Raw genomic sequence first — 22,480 nt, forward strand, 5'->3', positions numbered from 1 at the left:
TGTTGATAAGGACCAAAATAAATGACTAGTACTACTACTACCACTACTGCTAATTGTTTTTAATAGTCATACAATGCAGTAAAATTAAATTCCCAAAAGTGCCAAATATAAGAAGAAAAATATATTGACCAAATAAATAATAACAACAGTGCATATAATTTAACAATAAGTAATAAAAGCAGAACAAAATTAAATAAATAATATCATGACAGTAGGACAGTTCTATTCACAATCATCTCTTGCGTCCCCTTTTGCTTAACCCCGCGGCCCCTTGTAGAGGTCCCGACCCTTATTTTGGGAACACCCCCTCCCCCTCGGGGGTAACCGGATGTATGAAAGCTGAGCAGCCCGTGGGAGGAAGCGTAAGAAACCCCGCGTTACGTCGACGCCATTTTGTTTCACCGGGTAGTAAAGAAACACAACCTGAAGCCACCGGCGAGAATATTTTACCTTTTTATTTGAAGCACCTTCAACACGGCGGAGCAGCGTCGTGCAGCCGAGATTAGATTCGCATGGTATGTACGCACCGAGGGGACCGAAATGTTACTTAAATGTGGTGTGTTTTAACTGAGTTTTAATGCTTGATGTGTAACAATGTTGGACAGCAGCAGCAGCAGCAGCTCCATGGCGACCCGGCATTTTGGAAAAACAGGCCCCACATTGATTGCTTACCGGGTTAAACGTGCAGAACATGCCCCAGATTAGAAACACGCATTAACTCGACATGATTTATTATGTTTATGTTATTTTTTTGCATCTGCTTTTGCTCCCTCCACGCGCGCAATATGCACCATGGCCTTGTCTGCACGAGCTGGAAACGCGAGCTACCCCACGAGCTACCAGAGGCGTGGTGGAGACGCGCGAGCTTCACACACCTGCACTGTTATTTATTATTTATATATTTGTATGTAGCAGCTGCTTTACCGTGGATTATTATTATAGTTATTTTACTTGAGTGTTACTACTGTCAGCCATTCATGTGTTTCAGCATGTGTGTATGTATGTGTGTGTGTGCAGCATTCATTCTGCAATAGTCTCTAAACACACGGATCCAGTCTTAAATGATGGCGCCAAACCCCATGCACTCCTTTTCTTTTTTATTTGTTGTTCCAGTGTCTCTTAGTAAGCTGCACCAATGCTGTTGCTTTAATATTTCTCTCTCATATATATGTATCTGTGTGTGTGTGTGTGCGAGAGAGAGGGAGTGTGTGCAGCATTCTTTCTGGATTAGTCTGTAAACAGGGTTTCAGCCTTAAATGATGGCGCCAAACCCCATGCACTCTCTTTTTTTATTTTTGTTGTTGTTGTCCCTTAGTAGGTGTATCTTAGTAAGCTGCACAAGTGTTGTTGCTTTAATATTTCTCTCATATATATGTATCTGTCTGTCTGTCTGTGTGTGTGTGTGATAGAGTGAGTGTGTAGTAGTCATTCTGCACTAGTCTCTAAACAGTGATCCAGTCTTGAATGGTGCCGCCAAACCCATGCACTAAGTGTCTCTTAGAAAACTGCATTGGTCCTGTTGCTTTTATATATATATATGAGTGTGTGTGTGTGTGCAGCATTCATTCTGCATTAGTCTCTAAACACAGGGATCCAGTCTTGAATGATGGCGCCAAACCCCATGCACACTCTTTTTAAAAAATGTGTTGTGTCTTAGTAAACTGCATTGGTCCTGTTGCTTTAATATTTCTCTTTCATATCTCATGTGTGTGTGTGTGCACAGATGTCTGAAGACATGGCCACAGATCATGTAAATGGGAACGGTACGGAGGAACCGATGGACACCACCGTGGCTGTGACCCGCTCGGAGCACTTCGAGGCTCTACTGGAGGCTGGTTTACCACAGCAAGTGGCCGAGAAGCTGGATGAACTTTACGTAGCAGGTAAGCAAAAGACTGTATTTGCTGTCTTTGTTTTTTAATATAACTGTGAGAAAAGGGGGATTTAGGTCATTGAAACACATGTCTATCATTTATTTTGCATCAATATACTTACAATTCTCATTTATTATATTTTTTTCTATGTAAAGGAATACTACACCAGTCTTATCTTTTGTTTCCTTCAGCATTGATTAGACATGAAACGATAACATAATCAATCAAGCAGGCCATTGACAGAGATCAATAGCAGCTGTTTTGGTACCTGATTAATCATTGTTGTTACCTTAAATGTAAAACACACCCCCTTTTCTAGCTTTTTGATTGTGAGGATTGGCTATTTTGCTTATTGTTGTTACTATGTGATATGAGAGTATTTCTTATCTGGACTATTAGTGAGACAGAATAAGCTATTTCAAGAAGGAAAAATGTGCTTTATTTACCACTTTCTGCCATTTTATTGAGCGTATGATCAAGATAACAAACAGACAACTGGAAATAAGCCTAATGGATATAATTATGACATAAGGAATGAAACATGCATACCATTCACATTGTGTAGGTTTCTTTTTCATATGATCGGGTTAATACCTGTAGATTAGTGCATAGTTATAAGTTATAAATCTAATATTTGAGCAGCTGCATGATGGACAGAATAACTGTAAAGCAGCGTAAAAAACTGCTTGTTTGGCATGCATCTTGTTTTATTATCATGAGCTCTACCATGACTTAACATTTCAACCTCCCCTCCCTTCGCTTCGATTAAATCATTGAAAGAGACAATTTTTTCTCCTAGCAGAGATTTAAAAAAAAAAAAAAAAAAAAAAAATATTGCACGTTAAATAGTTGCTGCAGGTCTGTGACTAAATATACTGTCATGCTGTTTTAAGTGTATAAACTGGATTGAATGGGTGAAAGAATGGTTGTATCCATAAAAAAAAAAAGGGCTCAAGGAAGGTAGATTGAAGCCAGCTGGTACTGTGGCTTAAAGCAGAAACAATAGAGCAGCTGTCTGGGGCTGCAGCAGGTGAATATGCACTGTTTTCAGAAGGAGCCACGGTGGATGTTGTTATTCACAGCGCTGTTTAAAATGATATTTGTTTGAAATATTAGTGGGAGAATGTTTTTTAAATGGTCTGGATGATGTCCGGAAATGTTGTTCTGCAGCATCTTTAAAATATTTGAGAGTTATGCTTTGATCTTTTTTTCTTGAAGTGTCATCTGTGCCAGTTGATTTCTACTTGCATGTCTTGAGGAAGTGGATTGCACCGACAACTAGGCGCAGTATGGGGCTGTAAAACAATAGCATGCATAACAATGAAACTTGGACGTAAGCAGGGGCTTTGTGCCCCTCAGCTGTCATCTTGCTCGGCTTCTTCCGGTGAAAATCAATTATTATTAAGCCTCTGCTTTTTGAACTGCTTTAATAGCTGCTGCATGAGTCGCATGTCTGTGTCAGAGTCGAGTCAGCTTTCTCGGAAGACTGTGCCTGTCTTTTTTTGATTTTATTTATCTTTTTTTTTAAAAAGTTATATTTAAACACAATATTGACTTTTTATTGTTATTTTTTAGTTATATTTTAAACACCACATTGACATTAGTTTTCCTTGTGTTTCATCAGGCCTGGTAGCACATAGCGACCTAGACGAAAGGGCTATTGAAGCTTTGAAAGAATTCAATGAGGAGGGAGCCCTGCAAGTGCTGGTCCAATTCAAAGAGAGCGATCTGTCGCACGTGCAAGTAAGTTTTTCCGATGTAGCTCTAATAATGTTGAAAGACAAAGAGGTCTTTTGTGAAAATGTTGTGTTGTGGTCGACTAGTATTGCTTACTGACACTGCAGATAAGTACGTTTTATTTGTGCTGTGTTGTTTTTAATCCTCCGATAAGAAAAGGTGAATATATTCGTTTTTTTAACACGTTTCTTTTTCTCTTCCAGAACAAAAGTGCCTTTCTCTGTGGAGTTATGAAGACTTACCGGCAGAGGGAGAAACAAGGGACTAAAGTTTCAGATTCCACTAAAGGACCGGACGAGGCCAAAATCAAAGAACTCCTGGACAGAACCAACTACACACTCGACGTTACAACGGGCCAGCGAAAGTATGGCGGCCCCCCACCTGAGTCAGTGTACTCTGGAGCCCAACCCAACGTTGGAACAGAGGTACACTTTGATTTAACCTTAATGCAACATGACAAGCTGTCAGTCAGGGAAGGAAACTAAGCTAGTGGAGTCTTTCATCTTTTCATCTGGTCTTATTGATCCTTTTTTAGAAGAATCTCAGCCCCTCAAATCGATGGTAAATGTTAGTCAGATTTACTTGTAGTCCTCGTACTCAATAGGATTTCTATGTATTGCACAATCTTGGCAAACTTACCAACTTGGATGTAATCATGAAATATTTTGCATATAAATCCAGGCTGTGAAGGTTGAACTTTAATAGGCTTGTGAAAAATGTTTCACTATAAATCTGTGGACTTTATAAGTTGGTGCATTGTTTGTTTCTCTCTAAACAGCTTCTGAAAGAAAGATACATAGATTTTGATTTAGATCAAATTGTTATGAATGCTTTTATAAAATGATTCCTATTGTCTTTGTCAAAGTTCCCCCCAAATTTCTTCGATTTGCAGCCCAGCTTTTCGTAATCAAGTGTGGAAATGGTTTATGCGTATCTGTAAACGTTCTTGCTTTTGTCCTAGATATTTGTCGGGAAGATTCCCCGTGACCTGTTTGAAGATGAGCTGGTTCCTCTCTTTGAGAAGGCTGGTCCTATCTGGGACCTCAGGCTAATGATGGACCCTCTGAGTGGCCTGAACAGGGGTTACGCCTTCGTCACGTTCTGCACTAAAGAGGCGGCCCAGGAGGCTGTAAAACTGGTAGGTTGTTTTTTCTTTTCTTTTTTTTTAAAATCAGGAATGCATCCTGTTACCGAGCAGTCTTCTCTCTTTCTGAGGAAACTGAAGTTGGAATCGAGTCAGGACAGTAGTTTTTGTTCAGCAGCCAAATAACTTGTGTGTGCAAAGGTTCACCATGTGCTCCACTGACGGAGGAAGTAGAAGCAAATTTGTCAGCTAAAGTAAAACTACCAACATGTAGATACAAATATTCCTGTATGTGTAGTGACATACCTTTTTTAAATGTGCTTTTTAAAAATTATTATTATTATTTTTACAGTGTAATAATCATGAGATTCGCCCGGGCAAGCACATCGGGGTTTGTATATCTGTTGCCAACAACAGGCTTTTCGTTGGCTCCATCCCCAAGAGTAAAACAAAGGAGCAGATTGTTGAGGAGTTTGCTAAAGTCACAGGTAAAATCATCTTAATTTCATTTATATATATATATATATAGATATATCTATATATTAGCCTTTATATAGTTGTAATTTGTAATGCATGGCTGCTGTAGTTTGGAAATTTAGTTGATCTCTAATTCTAATCTCAAGCATTTAAACGTGATTTCTTGATATTATAAAATCTTTTCGTCCGTCTACCTACAGAGGGGCTCAGTGACGTCATACTTTACCATCAACCAGATGATAAAAAGAAGAACCGAGGCTTTTGTTTCCTGGAGTATGAAGACCATAAAACAGCTGCTCAGGCCCGTCGTCGGCTAATGAGCGGCAAGGTGAAGGTTTGGGGCAACGTGGTGACAGTGGAGTGGGCCGATCCCATCGAGGACCCCGACCCAGAGGTCATGGCCAAGGTAAGCAGCTGGGATTTATTTGATGGAGAATAATGTTACACCAGTTTGAGTTTAGATCATTTTTAGGTAGAGTTAATGATACAATTATGGAAAAAATGAAGGAATTTTTTTTTTTTAAGGGGCAAATTTCTTATCTGCACAATTAAAAGTTTTTTTTCCTACATTTTTACTACAGTAAGCATCATGGAAAACATTTAGGTGTCAGAGTTTGTAAGATTAACAGTTATTGAAATAATAATTGCCTTTTATAAGTTATTGTTAAAACACAAATGGCACCAAAATCTTTAAATATAAGACATGTAATTGGCTGTTTTGGCTATTTAAGTAGTATTGTACCTCTAGGGAACTGGCCTTTCCTCTCCCTTAAAATGTCAATATATGTATGATTAACAGTTACTGAAATGATGCTTAAATAACTTCTGTAGCCCTAATTGAAAAAGAGTTATCTTATATTTGATGGTATTATATATACTTGTATATAAGTTGCTATTATATTGGTTAACGGTGTTAATTACACAAATGGCATCAACATCTTTAAATGTAAAACATGTAATTGGCTGTTTAAGGTATGGAAGTAGAACATGTTTTGTACCTCTGGAGAATTGGCCTCTCCTTGACCTAAAAAATCAATTCTGGCTCATAAACGAGGTTCGTAGGAGGAGAAGGTGACAGGAGATTTTGACCTCCTCTTTGCTAATTTTTTTTGCAGGTGAAGGTTTTATTTGTTAGAAATCTCGCGAACGGCGTCACTGAGGAAATCCTGGAGAAGAGTTTTAGTGAGTTTGGAAAACTGGAGCGGGTGAAGAAGCTCAAAGACTATGCTTTTATTCACTTTGAAGAGAGGGATGGTGCCGTAAAGGTATGGAGTTTTATGCATTTCGGTTTATATATATATCACGTTACTGGCAAAACCATTTTTATTGTAATAATCGTGTAGTAATGTGTCTCAGCTTGAAAACAGATGAACAAAAGATGGTGAAGAACTGTTAACGAATGTTGCTGGCCGCTGTGTTTGTATCAGGCTTTGGAAGAAATGAATGGGAAAGAGCTGGAGGGAGAGCCCATTGAGATTGTTTTCGCCAAGCCACCAGATCAGAAAAGGAAGGAGCGTAAAGCCCAGAGACAAGCAGCCAAAACACAAATGTAAGAAACGTTTCCGCAGGTCGTCTTTAGTAAACAAACAAAACAATTAATTTCTTAATTATAGGCTAATCTGGCTCTCTACCGTCTTCTTATTCCTTGCCTTCTTTCGCTCTCATCAGGTATGATGACTATTACTACTACCCTCCCCCTCCCCACATGCCTCCTCCTGTCAGAGGCCGGGGCAGAGGCGGCAACCGGGGCGGCTACTCTTACCCCCCAGACTACTACGGCTATGAGGACTACTACGATTACTACGGCTATGACTATCACAACTACCGCGGCGGCTACGACGACCCCTATTACGGGTACGATGACTTCCAGGCCCCGAGCCGAGGGCGGGGTGGCAACAGGGGCGCACGGGGCGGATCCTCTCCGGCCAGGGGACGTGGCGGCGCCGGGGCACCCAGGGGCAGGTCCAACTTCTCCCAGCGTGGCGGGCCCGGACCAGGCCGTGGCGGGCGGGGCGCAAGAGGAGGCGTGCAGCCGAGAGGGCGAGGAGGGGTACGTGGTGCGCGGGGTGGCCGCGGTGGAAATGTAGGAGGAAAGCGCAAAGCTGATGGGTACAACCAGCCAGATTCCAAGCGTCGCCAGACCAATAATCAGAACTGGGGCTCTCAACCCATTGCTCAGCAACCGCTCCAAGGTGGTGATCATTCTGGTAACTATTCCGGTTACAAATCTGACAACCAGGAATTTTATCAGGATTCTTTTGGGCAACAGTGGAAGTAAACGAGTAGGGCTTTGATAACAAAATACGTGTTTGTTTTTTTGTTTTTGTCTTTTTATTTAGAGACTTGATCTGATTGGCCCTCAATCCCATACGGTTGCCTGCATTTTTTTTCCTCCAAATTGGTGACATCTGGCAAGATATACTTTTTGTACATATTTTAATAATCCGCTTGGACTCAAACAGTAGTCACACTCCCACCTGTTTCTGGCGAACTGGTTTTATTTTTTCATTTGTTTTTTTTGTTTTTTTTAAAAAAAGAAAAGAAAAGATGGTCATAAGATTTTCCATAACAAAGTTTGAAAATTTTTTAGATGCAATTATGTGCTCGAGCTGTCTATTTGGCTATAGCTTTATGTATGTTTTTAGAGATTCTGGTTTCCATGTTTTAAGTAGCTAACAGCAACAAAGCATATGTCTCCTAAACATGTATTTAAAACAAATGAAAATACAATTTGTATTGTCACAAAGTAATTGCGTGTCTTGTTATTGAAAAGAGAAAAAAAAGGACCATCGTAGTCCTATTTTTTGGCTTTACATTTTGGCTTGTATTCTTTGCTGTTTGTCTGCTTTAATAAACATACACGCACACGTGTACAAAACTTCAAATTGTGTTGCAAATTCATGTTTCGGCAAATTCTCTCTTCAAATTGCCTTCAAATTTTAAGGCTCCTTGTGGAAGAAAATGGATTTAAAGGTTTGCCAATGTTGGCCACTTGCTACTTACAGTGTCACCTTTGCATGCCATCAAATTCCAAATCACCTACTTTTCTATAGTCGGCATCTTTCAAGTGCTCTGTATGTGTAGTGACATACTTCATCCTTTTATGAGTTCCTCTCATGTCCAAAAACATAAATGTCTCACAAATTGGTGTCCTAAATTCACTGTCGATGCAGCAAAAGAAAAAAAAGAGTAACCTCTGACCCCCCCCCCCCCCCCCTCCCTCCTTTTTTTATAAGTGTGTCATTTAACTCCCTTATGATACCGATTGGAAGAGGAGGGGGAAGAAAAGAAAAAGCACAATTTGATTTATTAATTTTCAAAGTCAAGCTTTTCCTTGTCCCAGAAGGATCTACCTAGCTGTTGAAGGCCTGGATACTAATCTTGCATGTTTTTATTATTTAGAGGATTTGATATTGTGCTGTTGTGGGAGATAACTGCCATGCATGACTCGCTTGTAGTGTCTCTTTTTTTAATGTTCAGTTTGCTTTTTTTTTTTTTTAAATAGATAAGATGGCTGCTTTAACCCCTACACCTCCGCCCTCCCTTCTCCCTCCTCCTCCTCCTCTGCCCGCCTAAGCCACGTTTTTATCACACCTGCCGCACCTTCGAAATTGAACTTAAAAAAAACCAAAAACAAAAACGTTTTTTTAAGGATCCGCCCCTCAAAAAAACCCAAAAAAACAAGGCCGACTCTTGTGTCTGTGCTTGTCGTCGTCTCTTATTTATTATTTATTTATTTATTTATTTAAAGGCATTGACATGTTGCATGTTCAATCCGAGGGCGTGCAAGTCTGTGAGAATGCTTTGTATATGTCTCTCTTTAGTTTTTAATGTATGCAAATTCATGTTTTACACGACTGGGTTATGCGTGCGTGACGTTTATACACAACAGAAGTAGTAGATGTGTGTTTTTTTAGATTGTAATACCATCCTGTTTTTTTCCATTGTCTAATTGCTTCCTTTTGTTACCTGACTAGCAGGGAAAAGGGGTCGAGGCCGGTCCTGACGCGTCCTCGTCGCTATGAAGACTGACCGGCGTACGGCGTCTCGCGCCCGCAGGCTGCCAGTGGATGGATTGGTAAGGTCACCTGACTCAGTGGTCCAATGGTATTCCAGCCTTTTGAGGAGCAGATCTCCCGAAAAACTGCCATGTTCGAAGATAATCAGAACAGCAAAACTTGAGCTTGCTTTTATTTTTTGTTTTGTTTATTTTATTTTATTTCCTTTATTTTTAAAAAAGAGTCATTTTTAAATTATAAGTCCCTTCCTCCCCACCCTTTAGCCCCACCCCTCCCACCCCCACCCCCTAGATAATACCATTTGAGACTTGCTGAGTAAAGAGAGTTCATGGTGGACATCTTTCTGGAAAAAGTCTTTGCACTTTTTAAAACAGAAAATAAGAAGTTTGGAGTGGTTTAGTGTAACTTGGAGTTCTTTAAACTGCGTCTTTTTATGACGTGATTTTAACGTTGATAATCTTTGATTATCATAAATAACGTTACGGGTGTAATACCCAGCGTTGTTTTCTTCTTTTTTTAAAGTCGGGGCATTCCAGGAAAATGGTTCTCTTAATTAAGAACTGATGCCACCACCACCATCAAGGGTTCGTTAACTACCTCAGTTTCGAGGACTCGCCTGCTCTGTCCCGTTTTTATACTTGAGGAAACTGAGGCAGGGTTCGACCCCCTTCTTCCCCGCCCCCAACCCCCCCCCTTATACCCCCCCTTCCCCAAAAAACCTCAGAGATATGCACAGGCAACAACAGAGCACTTGCTGACTTTTTAGTTCTCAGCTGAGACTTGACATAGGCTACAGCTACTGTAGAGATGTTAGCTGGACCTCCTGAAATGAGGCTGAACAAGTCTTTGCTGTCTTTATAAAATGAACTGAGTGATGATGTAGTTGACAGACTGTACATTAGATGAGGAAAATTGTTTTATAATTGTTTTTTTTTTTGTTTGTGAAATCTCAAATGCCTGGAAATGGCGCCCTCTACAGAGGAGCCACAGTCATTCTTTGTCTTCCACGACGAGGAAACTTGTCTTAATTTTTTTGTTTTTGTTTAGTTTTTTTTATTTGTACCCATCCATCTAAGGATGTTTTCAAAGTGATGACTCAGGCTGGCTATCTGCTCTGCACAAACTTCTCCTTTTTTTTCTCTTTTCTTTTTTGTTTTTTTGTTTGTTGTTGTGCATAACGAGAATGACAGCTGACATCCAGTGAAGTTGGCTAATTAAAAAAAAAAAAAAAAAAAGTAGACTCTCAGAAAACAGATCTGGAAGAGTAAAGAGTAATTCATCTCCAGGTTCCTGTTTGAAAGTTGAGGAATAATTAATTAATTAAACATGGCATGGTAAAAGTTAGCATTTTGGAAAGAGGAAAAAAAAAAAAAAAAGCATGGTTATAAATTTTCACATTATGACATTGTGTAGATGGATTATCATGCCATATACAGTATGTGGTTGTGATACATTTGTTATAGAGTAAAAACTGTTGTAAATTCATGTCTTTTCATTATCAGTGTACACACATTAGACTGGAAATCAACATGTTAAAAAGGAGAAAATCCATCCCTTAAAACATTTAAACTTTGGGGGAAAGTAACAAGCTTTTTTATTTCCGTTTTATTTGGGCAATTTTTTGTTTTATTGGGTGTATAATAATTTACCTACTTGGAAGATATAAAGTGTATAAGTTCAGAAAACTTAAAAAAAGAAAAAAAAAAGAAAAGAAAAATATCACCACAACTGTACCTGAGATTGATTTTCTATTGTGCTTATTTTTGGTTTGTTTTTGGAAGAAAAAAAAAAGTCAAATTGTAAACATCTTGTATGTAAAACACAAAAAAACAAACAGTAGCAAATTTAAAGGAAAAGGCTGTTTTATTGTGTTATTATCCACAAATCCCATCAACAGACCAAAACCAACAATATGTGGAGTTTTTTTTCACACTTTCAGACGTTTAATGTCTCTCAGCTCCAAATCCATTGATTTCTACTGAGCACGTTAATATTTAAAATTACTCACAAATATGTTGTTTCATGTTTTAAAAAAAAACAAATTTCTTAAAACAGCTGTAACAGAAAGAAAAGGCACATTTATTGGATTTTCTTTAATTGACTTGGTGCTTTAATAAGTATTTCTGGCAGCAATACTACTTTGGTGCTTTAAGGGCTGCGATTTCTGATTTAATGTCTATTTAAGTGTTCAATATTTAAAAAAAAGTTAAAGTTAAAAATGTGGTTTAATAAGATATAAAGAGGAATAAGTAACAATATTTGTTAGTAAATTGTTGGTTTTGGTCTTTTTTTAATGGGGAATTAAAGTGTGTGTTTTTTAGAGCCTGTTGAAAAGGCATTTTGGGAATTTTAGGAACTCGCATTAAATTACAAAAAATTAATTTAAAAGTGGGTACACCCAAAAAAAAAAAAAAAAGAAAGTAAATTACAACACTTTTATCATACAGTAACTTTTGGAATACTTTTAACATCACCGGTTTTTGTGTTTTCTTTTGTTTTGTGTGTTTTTTGTTTTTTTAATTTAATTTTAAATGGTGCTGCCGTACCTGAGGCTGGATTTCTCCTGACATTATAAACATCAGTAGTGTGTTGAAGTCTTTGCCTTTTTTTATTTTATTTTATTTTTTTGTGACATTTGCAACCACAGAAAAACAACAATGTCTTGAATCAGACTCATGTTTAGCTTTTCTTGTTATTGTTCTTTCTCTTTTTACCCACTTTGTGAAAAAGAGCCAGATCATTTATTATTATTATTATTATTATTATTATAATTATAATTATTATTTTTATTTTTCTCCCCTTTTTATTATTGACTCTGTTGGATCTCCAATTTTAGGGGTCAAGAATTTTTTTGTTTGTTTTTTTTGTTTTTGTTTTGTTTTGCTAACAAGTGTGTTTGCATTCTTGCAAATGAATTGTTTTATACTGTACAGTGAGGTGAGTTAAACCTATTTTTCTAATAAAGTTATTGACTTTGACCGTGGCTGTGTGTGTTTATTTTGTCATCAGTGTAATTTCTTGTAAATATTCATAATTGTAGGTCATTGGTTTAATGTGGTGCATTACAGATGGACAAAGGCAGTGTTTACAAGAGCACTTTTCTAATATTTTATATATATGATAATGAAAATTATTTTCTTAAACAAAGATACCCAGTGTCAAATAAGGCCAAAATAGTAAAATGACCAATCAAACTTTAATTTATATAGCACTTTTCATACAGACTAGTGTAGTTCAAAGTGCTTCACAGTTGCATGATTGACAAGCTGATAATACGATTTTTTAAAAATATAATAAAACAATTAAAAGACAAAACTGGAGACCAAAGCACGCAAAAGAAAACAAAAATGCTTAAAAATTTTAATAAAAAGTTAAAAAATAAAATAAAATGGTTAAAAACAAGAAAAGGTTTATTAAAAATTAGAATTTAAAAAATATGTTAAAATAAGATTAAAAAGACAAAGTAAAATAGAAGAAGTTTAATAAAAGCTGGACTAAAGCTAGGTTAAGATTAAAAGACAAGAAATAGACAAATAAAAATGATAAGAGTGTAAAATAAAGAAGCCTAGACAAAAAAAAAAAAAATATATATATATATATATATATATATATAAATATCAAGGGCTGTAACTAACGAATTTCAGTATTGATCAATCTAGTGAATCATATTTCGACTTATCAAGTAATTTGTCAGATGTGTCAGAAATAGTGAAAAATGTTATTTCTCAGAATACAAGGTGACATTTTCATGTGTTGGTCAGTGGTGGAAGAAGTATTTAGATCCATCATTAAAAGTACAAATACAGCAGTTTAAAAATATTCAAGTACAGCAGTATTATGAGTGATGTAGTTAAAGTATGACCTGTACCACAAAACAAACAAATAAAATAAAACATTAAACTTATATATTTTTAAAGAGTAAACAGACTAATTGATATTTTACATTTGGGCTCAATTCAAATCAGTGGCGCTGAAATAAATGTTTAAAAAAAAGGCGGATAGTCCCGGCGGAAGTGACGCAGTTTGGAATCAGGGTTGCCATGTCCGCTGCTTAATCCGTTTTTTTGGTACGTTTACTTGTGCATTGCATAAAAAGAAAACCTGAAATACCAGAAAAAATATAGAATAAACACAATACTCAAAGACAGAGCGAGGTAAAATCATAGAAAACTAGATTTTGTTTCTCCAGATATTCAGATTTCACATAAACACTTAAATCAGCGGTGTCAAATATACGACCTGCAAGTATGAAATTGGAAGAAAAATAATTCCAATGTTTCTGTTGCTTCAGAGGTTTTTTTCCACCCTGAGAAGAATACAATCCTATAAAAAAAACCAATGAATACATATTGTGGTCATATTTAAAACATTCATATATTCAACATTGTACAAAATGTTATCAATCAGCAGCTTCTGTGCAAAAGCAAATTTTTCTAAAGACATCTCGTGCTGTTCACCTGTTTTGTAAATAGATTGTTTATTATAATAAAGTTATAATGTATATCATATATATGTTATTATGCAATGATTTCACGGGTCAAATTGGGCTTTATGTGGGCCTTGAACTAAAATGAGTTTGACACCCCTGATTTAAATGGTTAGTAGATTAATTGATAAGCTCGTTGATTGACAGAAAATTACTATTTTGATAAGAAAAAAATGTCAACCATCCTCTGCTTTCATCTGAGCTGCTTTGCTGCTTTTCTTTGTCTTTATTTAATGGATTAAAAATGATCAAAAGATTAATTGATACTGATTATTAGTTGCAGCCCTAAATGAGAGTCCATTCATCCCTTTCATACTTAATTTGATTAATTATTGTTTACCATTTATCCTTATTAGGTTTAGTTGGTTAGGTTTGAATAAGAATATAAATACTTGTTTTGTGGCATTTTTATTAAACAAATGTGCAATTACTTCTAAATGTGAGTCCATTCATCCTTCACTTTCATGCTTAATTTGATAAATGTACTATTGTTTACCATATAGCCCTCTTAGTTTAGTGGGTTAGGTTTTAATAAGAATATAAATACTTGTTTTGTGGCTTTTTGTTATTACTTTAACCCAATATGCGCGTATTACTTCTTTAGCAGATCTGGCAACCCGCGGGTCGGATTATAAAAAAGAAACACCCCATCTGTCAGGGAAGTATCTTTTTAAAAACGGGAAAACATGAAGTAACAACTTTGGAAATGGAGACAAAGTAACGTGGATGTTGTTTGGGAAATGTCTGGCTCTCAGATGAAGACTCTACTTATGGATAAAACACCTTTAATTATATGAAGCAGTGGTTTGAAAGTGTTGTTGCTGTAAGTAAAAAAAACAACTAGCTCGGGTTGTTAGCTGAGCTGCAACTTTTCCTTTTTAAAGGGTTAAACTTTGGTATTTTTCTAGTGTTTAAGTGGTTAAAACTAAGCTGAAAAAGCAGCATGTGTTTATTTATTTAACTTGTTCATGGAGGGTTTTGTTTGTTTTGCTGTGAAGTCGCTGTCAACAGGAGGAAGAGGAGGAGGAAGAGGAAGATGGCAGGCTTTTTGGAGAGTTTGAAGAAGGGACTGAAGGTGGATGTCCTGCAGGAAACTGGACGACAATATCCAGTCTTCTGCTTTCTGCTGCTGTCTATGCTCTGCATGACTGTGCTGCTCAACAGGTAAACAACATAATGATAATAATAAATAAATAAAAGTGTAGTTTAACTGTGACTGACTGAGTGATTATCTTGTTGTGGGTCATGTGATAGTCTGGACGAGTCTATCAGAGCAGAGTTGTTTATCTGTGTCACCTGAGTGCTGCAAGAAGTGTTTACACCGACTGTAAAAGTACCAATATAGCAATGTAAAACAATATATATATATATATATATATATATATATATATATATATATATATATACTGCATTATAACAAGTAAAAGTCCTGCATGCATTAGCATATTTTCAAAGTATAAGCACAGATGTATTAGCAGCAACATGTTGTTGGTGCTGCAGTAAAAGTACATAAGTATTATGAGTGATTTAGTTAAAGTATTACAGTAAAAGTAGTGCTCTGGTTTCTCTGACTGATATATTATTATTATTATTATTATGTACAGTCTCAGGTCACTTCATTAGTACATCTGTGCAAAGCTGATTTAATCCAATACAACAGCTTTGAAGTTTTTGTTGAAATTGGCAAAAATGTGATTATTATGAAAATTTAATATTTGTTTTAGTCATTTTTTATGTAAAATATCAAACATTTGCTGGTTGCTACGCCTTAAATGTGAGGATTTGAAGCTTTTATGAGTCATTTATCATAGAAAAGTGAATATCTGTGGATTTCGGAGCGTTTAACAAACAAAACAAGACATTTAAAGACATTTTGGGCACAAATAAATTATAGCGAGCAGGTTTCACTCACATTTTATAGACAAAGTGATTCATAGCTCCTTTTCTAATTCATGAAATGTAAATGTTTGAATAAGAAAGCACTTAATAATGAACTCTTTATCTTTAAAAGAGCTGTATGACTCTCCGAATGGGACACTTACAGCTTTAACTTTATATTGCTTAATAATGACACATGGTTATAGTTGTAGTACATAAGTAGTGAACACAAGGAGGCGCTATAGATCAATTTGAGCAATGATTTTTGTTCATTTTGTGAGTTTTAAAGCTGTGATAATAATGATAATAATAACAACGTCCCTCCAGGTATATCCACATCCTGATGGTCTTCTGGTCTTTCCTGGCGGGTGTCATCACTTTCTACTGCTCTCTCGGACCAGAGTCTCTCCTCCCAAATATCTTTTACCCCGTGAAGCCGAGGAACAAAGTGAGTCACACATCGGAGGCCTGTTTGCATGTTTATAGAGTTCAGTTTTATCTAAATTGTGACGCACATTGTGGAGGAGTGTGGTGTTAGTAGCTTCTGATAGTTTATTTTGTGCCACTCTGGGTTTTCTCCCCCCCCCCCCCTCCAACAGAGGCAGGATCAGGAGTTGTTTCCTTTGGGTCACAGCTGTGCGGTTTGTGGGAAGGTCAAATGCAAACGTCACCGGTATGTTCACAAGATTTCTAAATGCTTAACGTGTTAATTAACGGACAGGAAGTTATACTGTAAAGCAAAAGAATGTAATTGTTGTTCCATTGTCGTGTTGATTTTTATTTATTTGAACTGAGGTTTTATTGTACTTAAGGAAACGTGTCTTCCTCATTTGATTGGCATTTTAAAACAGTATATTTGTATATTACTAGTTATAAGTGTGTTGTTTTCACCCATCAACATATGTTTAGTAATCAAACTAGAGTTGAAACAATTAGTTTATCAACTGAGGAAGATCAATAGAAAATGAATGAGCTACTATTTTCATAGTTGATCAATAGTTTTAAGGAATTATTCAAGCAAAAATACCAAATTTTCATTGAGGATTTGTTGCTTTCTTTGTGTTGTGTGACAACAAACTGAATATCAAATCGTCACACATCATCTTCAGGCTTCAGGAAATAGTATTTTACATTTTTCTACTGTTTTCTGATATTTTATGACTAATTGATTAATCATGAAGATAATCAGTGTTAGTTGCAGCTCTAAAACATCAGACTGGTTTTGAACTTTTGTTAAGACACGTTACTCTTGTGCCACCTAGTGGGAGATTGTAAAGCAGCACTTAATCTTACAGACAACATTATACACCAGTTAATTTATCTGTATAGTTTAATGTTATAACAACGTCTCAGTGAGTCTAATGTCAGTCTAATGTCAGTCTCTCCCTTTACCAACCCCCGTCAGTGTGCAGTCAAGAAAGTCAGTTTGTCTTTGTGTAGGTTCATGCATGTTTTAACTCAGATACAATCTCACTATCTGTTTATCCTCCTAAAATCCAATAAATAGTTGCACAATCTGAGAGAGAAAGTAGTGAAGGGGGGAGAGAGAGAAAGTAGTGAAGGGGGGAGAGAGAGAAAGTAGTGAAGAGGGGAGAGAGAGAAAGTAGTGAAGGGGGGGAGAGAAAGTAGTGAAGGGGGGAGAGAAAGTAGAGAGAGAGAGAGAGAGAGAGAGAGAGAGAGAGAGAGAGAGAGAGAGAGAGAGAGAGAGAGAGAGAGAGAGAGAGAGAGAGAGAGAGAGAGAGAGAGAGAGAGAGAGAGAGAGAGAGAGAGAGAGAGAGAGAGAGAGAGAGAGAATGAAAGTGAAGTTCCAGTATGAGTGATTAACTGTCACTGTAAGCCTGTTTAACCACAATGAAACACGGACCACGTATTATATGTTTTCAGTTTCTGTTTGGTTTGACTTTCATGCTCACCTCTCATTTCTGTCTCACCTCACTATTTTCTCACTCATTGTCTAAAGTATTGAGGCTTTAGAGAATAAGTAACATGAAATACAGACCCTAGTGAAGGAAAAACATGAGCGTTGTTTGTCTCTTAGCTGGAGTGAGTTTTTATTCTTGTGCTGCTAATGATTTGCTGTGTTTATTCTGTCAAAGTGTGAGCTGAGAAGCTTTCAGGAAGCATGCACTGATGTTATGCACAAATCTTTCATTGTATTTTAGGCCAACGCTGCTGCTCGAAAACTATCAGCCATGGTTGGATCTGAAGGTTACCTCAAAAGTGGACGCTTCGATAGCAGAGGTACCTCATTGGATGGATACGTTGTTCAATGTTCAATGTGTACATACAGTCATCCAATCATCTGTTTCTGTATAATCTAAATAGACCTGTAAATGAATATAAATGTCATCATCATCATTTATAGGTGTTCGAGTTAGTTCTGGAGAACTTTGTGTACCCCTGGTACAGGTGAGGACCAACCCGAAAGTGTTGTACAGTCTTCAGAAAGTTAATATTTACAGGCAACAGTCAACAACTTGTTTTTAACTTCCTCGTCTGGATTTCAGGGACATCACAGATGACGATTCGTGTGTGGATGAACTGAGGATGACCTTTCGCTTCTTTGCATCGGTGCTCGTCCGCCGAGCTCAGAAGGTGACGCTTAAACAGTCATCAGCGGAAATAGACACAAACCTCAAAGTTTATCTCGTTGCTCTCTTATAGAAGATTTGACTTTCTTTAATCCTCTTCTTATGATTTTCAGTGGATAATTTACATAGAAAAGTTAAATGCAGGTTGTTGCATCACTCAAAGTCAATACAGCGACTCCATGTGTCTCTATATATTGATGAATTATACTTTATTATTCACCTCCTGAAGATGGCCCTGCCCCTGTAGAAGAGGCAGAAAGCTAAAGCAGATTGTAGAAATCAGACATTGACCATGTAGACATGATGATTTCACAGACGTGCTTAAATAGATGCTTTAATTTTGTGTCTCTCCTCCCCAAAACATGAGCTGTGTTCATTGTTTCTCTTTCGGCAGGTTGATATCCCCGCTGTGTTTGCAGATAAAGTCATGAAAGCTACAATGAAGCATATTGAGATTTTTGCGAAAGCTCGAGGAAAAGGTGAGAAGCATAAAAACCCTTTGTAAGATTCACTTTACATCATAATGATATATTAATTGGATATTTATTTTATTATTTGTGTGTGTGTGTGTGTGTGTTTGTGTTTTTAGTGAAGAATTTGGAGGGTCTTCAGCAGGCAGCTCTGGATGAATACGGCGGTGATCTTCACATCGCTCTACACAGCCGCAAAGACGAGCTGCTCTACCTGAGGAAGCTGACTGAGATGCTGTTCTCTTACGTCATGCCTCCCAAAGCAACTGACTGCAGGTAGGACTGCAGACACAAACCAAAGAAGCTAAAAGCTCTTATCTAAAAGGCCTGAGTGGCTTCTAAATCCTCTAAGTGTTGATCATGTAGTAAAAGTTGCTTCTGGTGTCTTTGTTCAGGTCTCTGGCTCTGCTGCTGCGAGAAGTGATGGCTGGGTCTGTTCTGCTACCAACTATGGACTTCATGGCCGACCCTGTAAGTGGAGAAAGAAATAATAACGAACAAATAAAGAGCACTTCGAATTTGTGAAATTGGGGACAATAGACAATTATGTCATTTGGCTATTTAAGCTAAATGTAACTTCTGAATTATTTTTGTTAGACTTAGATAGTGTCTAAACAGGATGTTGTGATGAAATAAGAAAGCATAGCATGAAAAATACTCAAACAGTCTCTCTATTGAAAGCATTGATAACTCTCTCTCTCTCTCTCTCTCTCTCTCCATTTTTCAGGATACTGTGAACCTAATGGTGCTTATATTTGTTGATGACACTCCGGTAAGCTATATGTTTAATTTATATATTTAAACTCGGACCACACAAACAAATAATGAATCAAAACAGTAGCCAGAGTCATAAAAAACAAGTTTTAAAATCTCCAAGGGGAATTAAAGACTCCAGTTTGAGAGGAGTTTGCAGTTTAATCCATTTTAAAAAAGGTGCACAGTACACCTGAAACCTGCTCTACCCAGATTAGTGCAGATATAAGAGGAGGATGAGTCTGAGGATAAGTAGTTAGTGTATTGTGTCATTCTTTAAAAGTGGAGTCTTTTTTTCCTTGAACAAAACTGTTCAGAGATAATTCAGGACAACAAATTTATATGAATATAGTTGAATTCATTGAGACCTGAATACAGTGTTATCTTGCTCATTTAAATCCCATCTCCCCATCTGTGTCTCCAGCCAGAAGAAGCTACAGAGCCTCCGTCTCCTCTGGTTCCATTTTTAAAGAAATATGCCGACTTCAGCAACAAAAAGCCGTCTGTAAGTATCTCGCTGTGAGAAAGCGCATGACTTTATTTACTGCAGAACTGATCCATTACTGATTCCTGTGACAGGTCAAGAAAAGAAAAGAGAAAAAATATGTTATGACTTGTTGTCTAACATGGTGGTAATAAACTATTTTGGCTGGTCATGCAGGTGCTGAAGTTGGATCTGAAGGAGATCAGGGAGCAGCAGGATCTCCTCTTTCGATTCATGAACCTCCTGAAGCAGGAAGGAGCCGTGCACGTACTGCAGTTCTGCCTCGCTGTGGGTAAGAACCACCGTCACATACAAACACTGCTGCACACTTAATGCATTAGCCAGCCTTCATTCAAATACACCAGTGATTACAAACCTTTGTCTACTTGTGACCTCGTGTCACTGGCTGACCATCGTACCTACTTCCATCTGGCAGGCGTTATCCGGCCTTTAAAGTCTGCAACTGTAGACTTCAAAACTTTTTTTCCCCAGGGCATCACAGAGCTGAACAATCATGCCCCCCCCCCTTCAGCCACCACAGCTCGATCTATTAACCAGATGGGATAAAGTGCAATATGGACTCTATGCAAAATGGACTGTGCAATATATAAACCATATGTATAAACTTGAGACAGTGCAATAAATGGTGTAGCAGGATTAGGCGGGGCAATAAGGGTTGTGCAATATTCCTTTGCAATATTTTCTTTTCTTCAGACTTGAATAGATAAGAAACAATTAAGTAAGAGATCAAAAGAAAACGTGAGAGTAAAGTCTAGTGAATTAAATGAACATAATCTTGAGTTTCAAATATATTTCTTTTTGCTTTCCTATCATGTTATTGATCTTGTGATAAATGTTGGGTTACCAATTATGTTCTCCATCCCCAGGTTGGATGAAACAATACATTGATTGGTGGCATCATTTATCATCGACAAATTTTAGTAATTGCTTGACCCTTTCATGCATGAATTATGACAACATCAGTCAGGATTTTTTCCCCAAGTGCTTTTTATTTCTCTTTAGGCATGAAAAAAATATTTGAGCTTTATCAAATTACAATACATTACATTATAATAACATACATCGTGTGGTAGCGGTAGTGTATGGGATGATGCACAAGTGCAACTATGCCATCAAAGTCCATGCATAAGAAAACAGGAATATTTGTTTTTTTGTAGTAAATATTCTATATCTATATTACCACTGCTTTTGTAATACATGTCAAGTTGTATCTCCTTCACCTGAGCCCTTCGTCATAACTTCCATGTCAGTCTGATCATGTAAAACTTTTTTTTATGCTCCAGAGGAGTTTAACGATAAGATCCTGAGTCCGGAGCTGAGTGACTCTGAGCTGCAGCGTCTACACGGCGAGGTGCTGCACATCTACGAGACCTACTGCCTCGACGAAAGCATCGACAAGATCAGCTTCGACCCGTTCATCGTGGAGGAGATCAAGAACAGTGAGATACTTACAGTACATTCTTCATTATGGTGCCGAGCTTCCCTCTTTTAGGCTTTACAGTTTGGAAGAATGAATATTAAAATGGAAAATGGATAAAAATTAATATATATAGTAGTTATTATTACTAGTAAGACATTGGATTTCCTACATTACAACATAATGGATTGGATTTATCTTTCTGTGCTGCATTCTTCTCCACGGTTAAGTGCAGATTATAAAGATGAATAAAAACTCAACAAATTAGTCTTGGTAACATTACAGCATACATTTTTACATTTTTTTATTAATTTTGAAAAACTAACCTTAGACAGTGTTAGTTACACAGACTTACAATATAAGATGATATGGATTAAGATGCTCAACGTCGTACAGTCATGTCAACGTGAGAAACCTCTGTATTGAACAGCTGTAATATAATAATTCTGATTATTTTGTTAAAAACATAGTAAAAAAGAAAACATACTTGAGACAACATATTTATTTAACTTATGTGTGGTTATAGGTGCAATAAAGTACACTTCTGACCACACTAGGGCTGCAACTAACTTAATTCATAAATGTTCTGATTATTTTCTTGATTTATAATATCACAATATAGTGAAAAAAGTTGTGATTTCTTAGAGCCACTTCAAAAATCTAAAGATAATCAGTTCATTGCCAGGTCTGACATAAAAAAGCTTTGAAACCAGCATATTTTTGGCATTTTGTATTTAAAAATAGACCAAAAATGATAATTCAACTATCAATAAATAGTCAAGACTAATTGACTAATAGTTGAACCACAGCCATGAGTGACAGGACTGGGATCAGAGGTTCAAACAGAGTTAAAAGTTCAATGAAACTCATCAGTTCATCCAGATGTTTAGGTTTCTCTTTTACAACTATTTATAACGTGTTGATATTTGTGTACAAGCTTGTTTGGTGCTTTCCTGATTTTCCTCCCTCCATTTAAAACCTTCTAAACAAAAACCCCAAAATGAACACAGATACCAGTTTAACTTCCCTTTTCCTGGTCTTCCCTCTCAGTTGCTAAAGGGCCGTACACTGGAGTGGTGAAGCTGCAGACGATGCGCTGCCTTTTTGAGGCGTATGAACACGTCCTGTCTCTGCTGGAGAGAGTCTTCACCCCCATGTTCTGTCACAGCGATGAAGTAAGACTTTAAAA

General features: G+C 37.1%; 2 protein-coding genes across 5 annotated transcripts in view; both read left to right on the top strand.

Annotated features, from left to right (window-relative positions):
- Positions 1–381: 381 nt before the first annotated feature.
- LOC133997505 (heterogeneous nuclear ribonucleoprotein Q) lies at positions 382–8,169 on the top strand. Of its 2 annotated transcripts, XM_062437112.1 has the most exons (11): positions 382–515; positions 1,724–1,883; positions 3,499–3,617; positions 3,815–4,036; positions 4,573–4,749; positions 5,048–5,183; positions 5,373–5,578; positions 6,288–6,437; positions 6,600–6,721; positions 6,841–7,379; positions 7,512–8,169. In XM_062437112.1, exons 1-11 carry the CDS (start codon positions 513–515, stop codon positions 7,517–7,519), a joined length of 1,842 nt encoding a protein of 613 aa, XP_062293096.1. In that variant the 5' UTR covers positions 382–512; the 3' UTR covers positions 7,520–8,169. The 2 variants fall into 2 exon arrangements, with proteins under 2 accessions (XP_062293096.1, XP_062293095.1); XM_062437111.1 differs by having other exon boundaries at positions 6,841–8,169.
- A 6,142-nt stretch (positions 8,170–14,311) lies between these two features.
- The window catches only part of LOC133997497 (sorting nexin-14-like), a 30,217-nt gene continuing 22,048 nt past the window's right edge, over positions 14,312–22,480 (top strand). For all 3 annotated transcript variants that reach the window (XM_062437098.1, XM_062437099.1, XM_062437100.1), the window contains exons 1-15: positions 14,312–14,500; positions 14,676–14,841; positions 15,883–16,003; positions 16,155–16,228; positions 17,718–17,796; positions 17,921–17,964; positions 18,063–18,150; positions 18,541–18,625; positions 18,736–18,892; positions 19,012–19,087; positions 19,344–19,388; positions 19,794–19,874; positions 20,031–20,145; positions 21,158–21,313; positions 22,342–22,466. In XM_062437098.1, the coding sequence (XP_062293082.1) occupies positions 14,714–14,841; positions 15,883–16,003; positions 16,155–16,228; positions 17,718–17,796; positions 17,921–17,964; positions 18,063–18,150; positions 18,541–18,625; positions 18,736–18,892; positions 19,012–19,087; positions 19,344–19,388; positions 19,794–19,874; positions 20,031–20,145; positions 21,158–21,313; positions 22,342–22,466 (1,374 nt within the window). In that variant the 5' untranslated portion in view covers positions 14,312–14,500; positions 14,676–14,713. The remainder of the gene's footprint in view (positions 14,501–14,675; positions 14,842–15,882; positions 16,004–16,154; positions 16,229–17,717; positions 17,797–17,920; positions 17,965–18,062; positions 18,151–18,540; positions 18,626–18,735; positions 18,893–19,011; positions 19,088–19,343; positions 19,389–19,793; positions 19,875–20,030; positions 20,146–21,157; positions 21,314–22,341; positions 22,467–22,480) is intronic.

This window comes from Scomber scombrus, chromosome 17, assembly GCF_963691925.1.
Source record: "Scomber scombrus chromosome 17, fScoSco1.1, whole genome shotgun sequence".
NCBI lineage: Eukaryota > Metazoa > Chordata > Actinopteri > Scombriformes > Scombridae > Scomber > Scomber scombrus.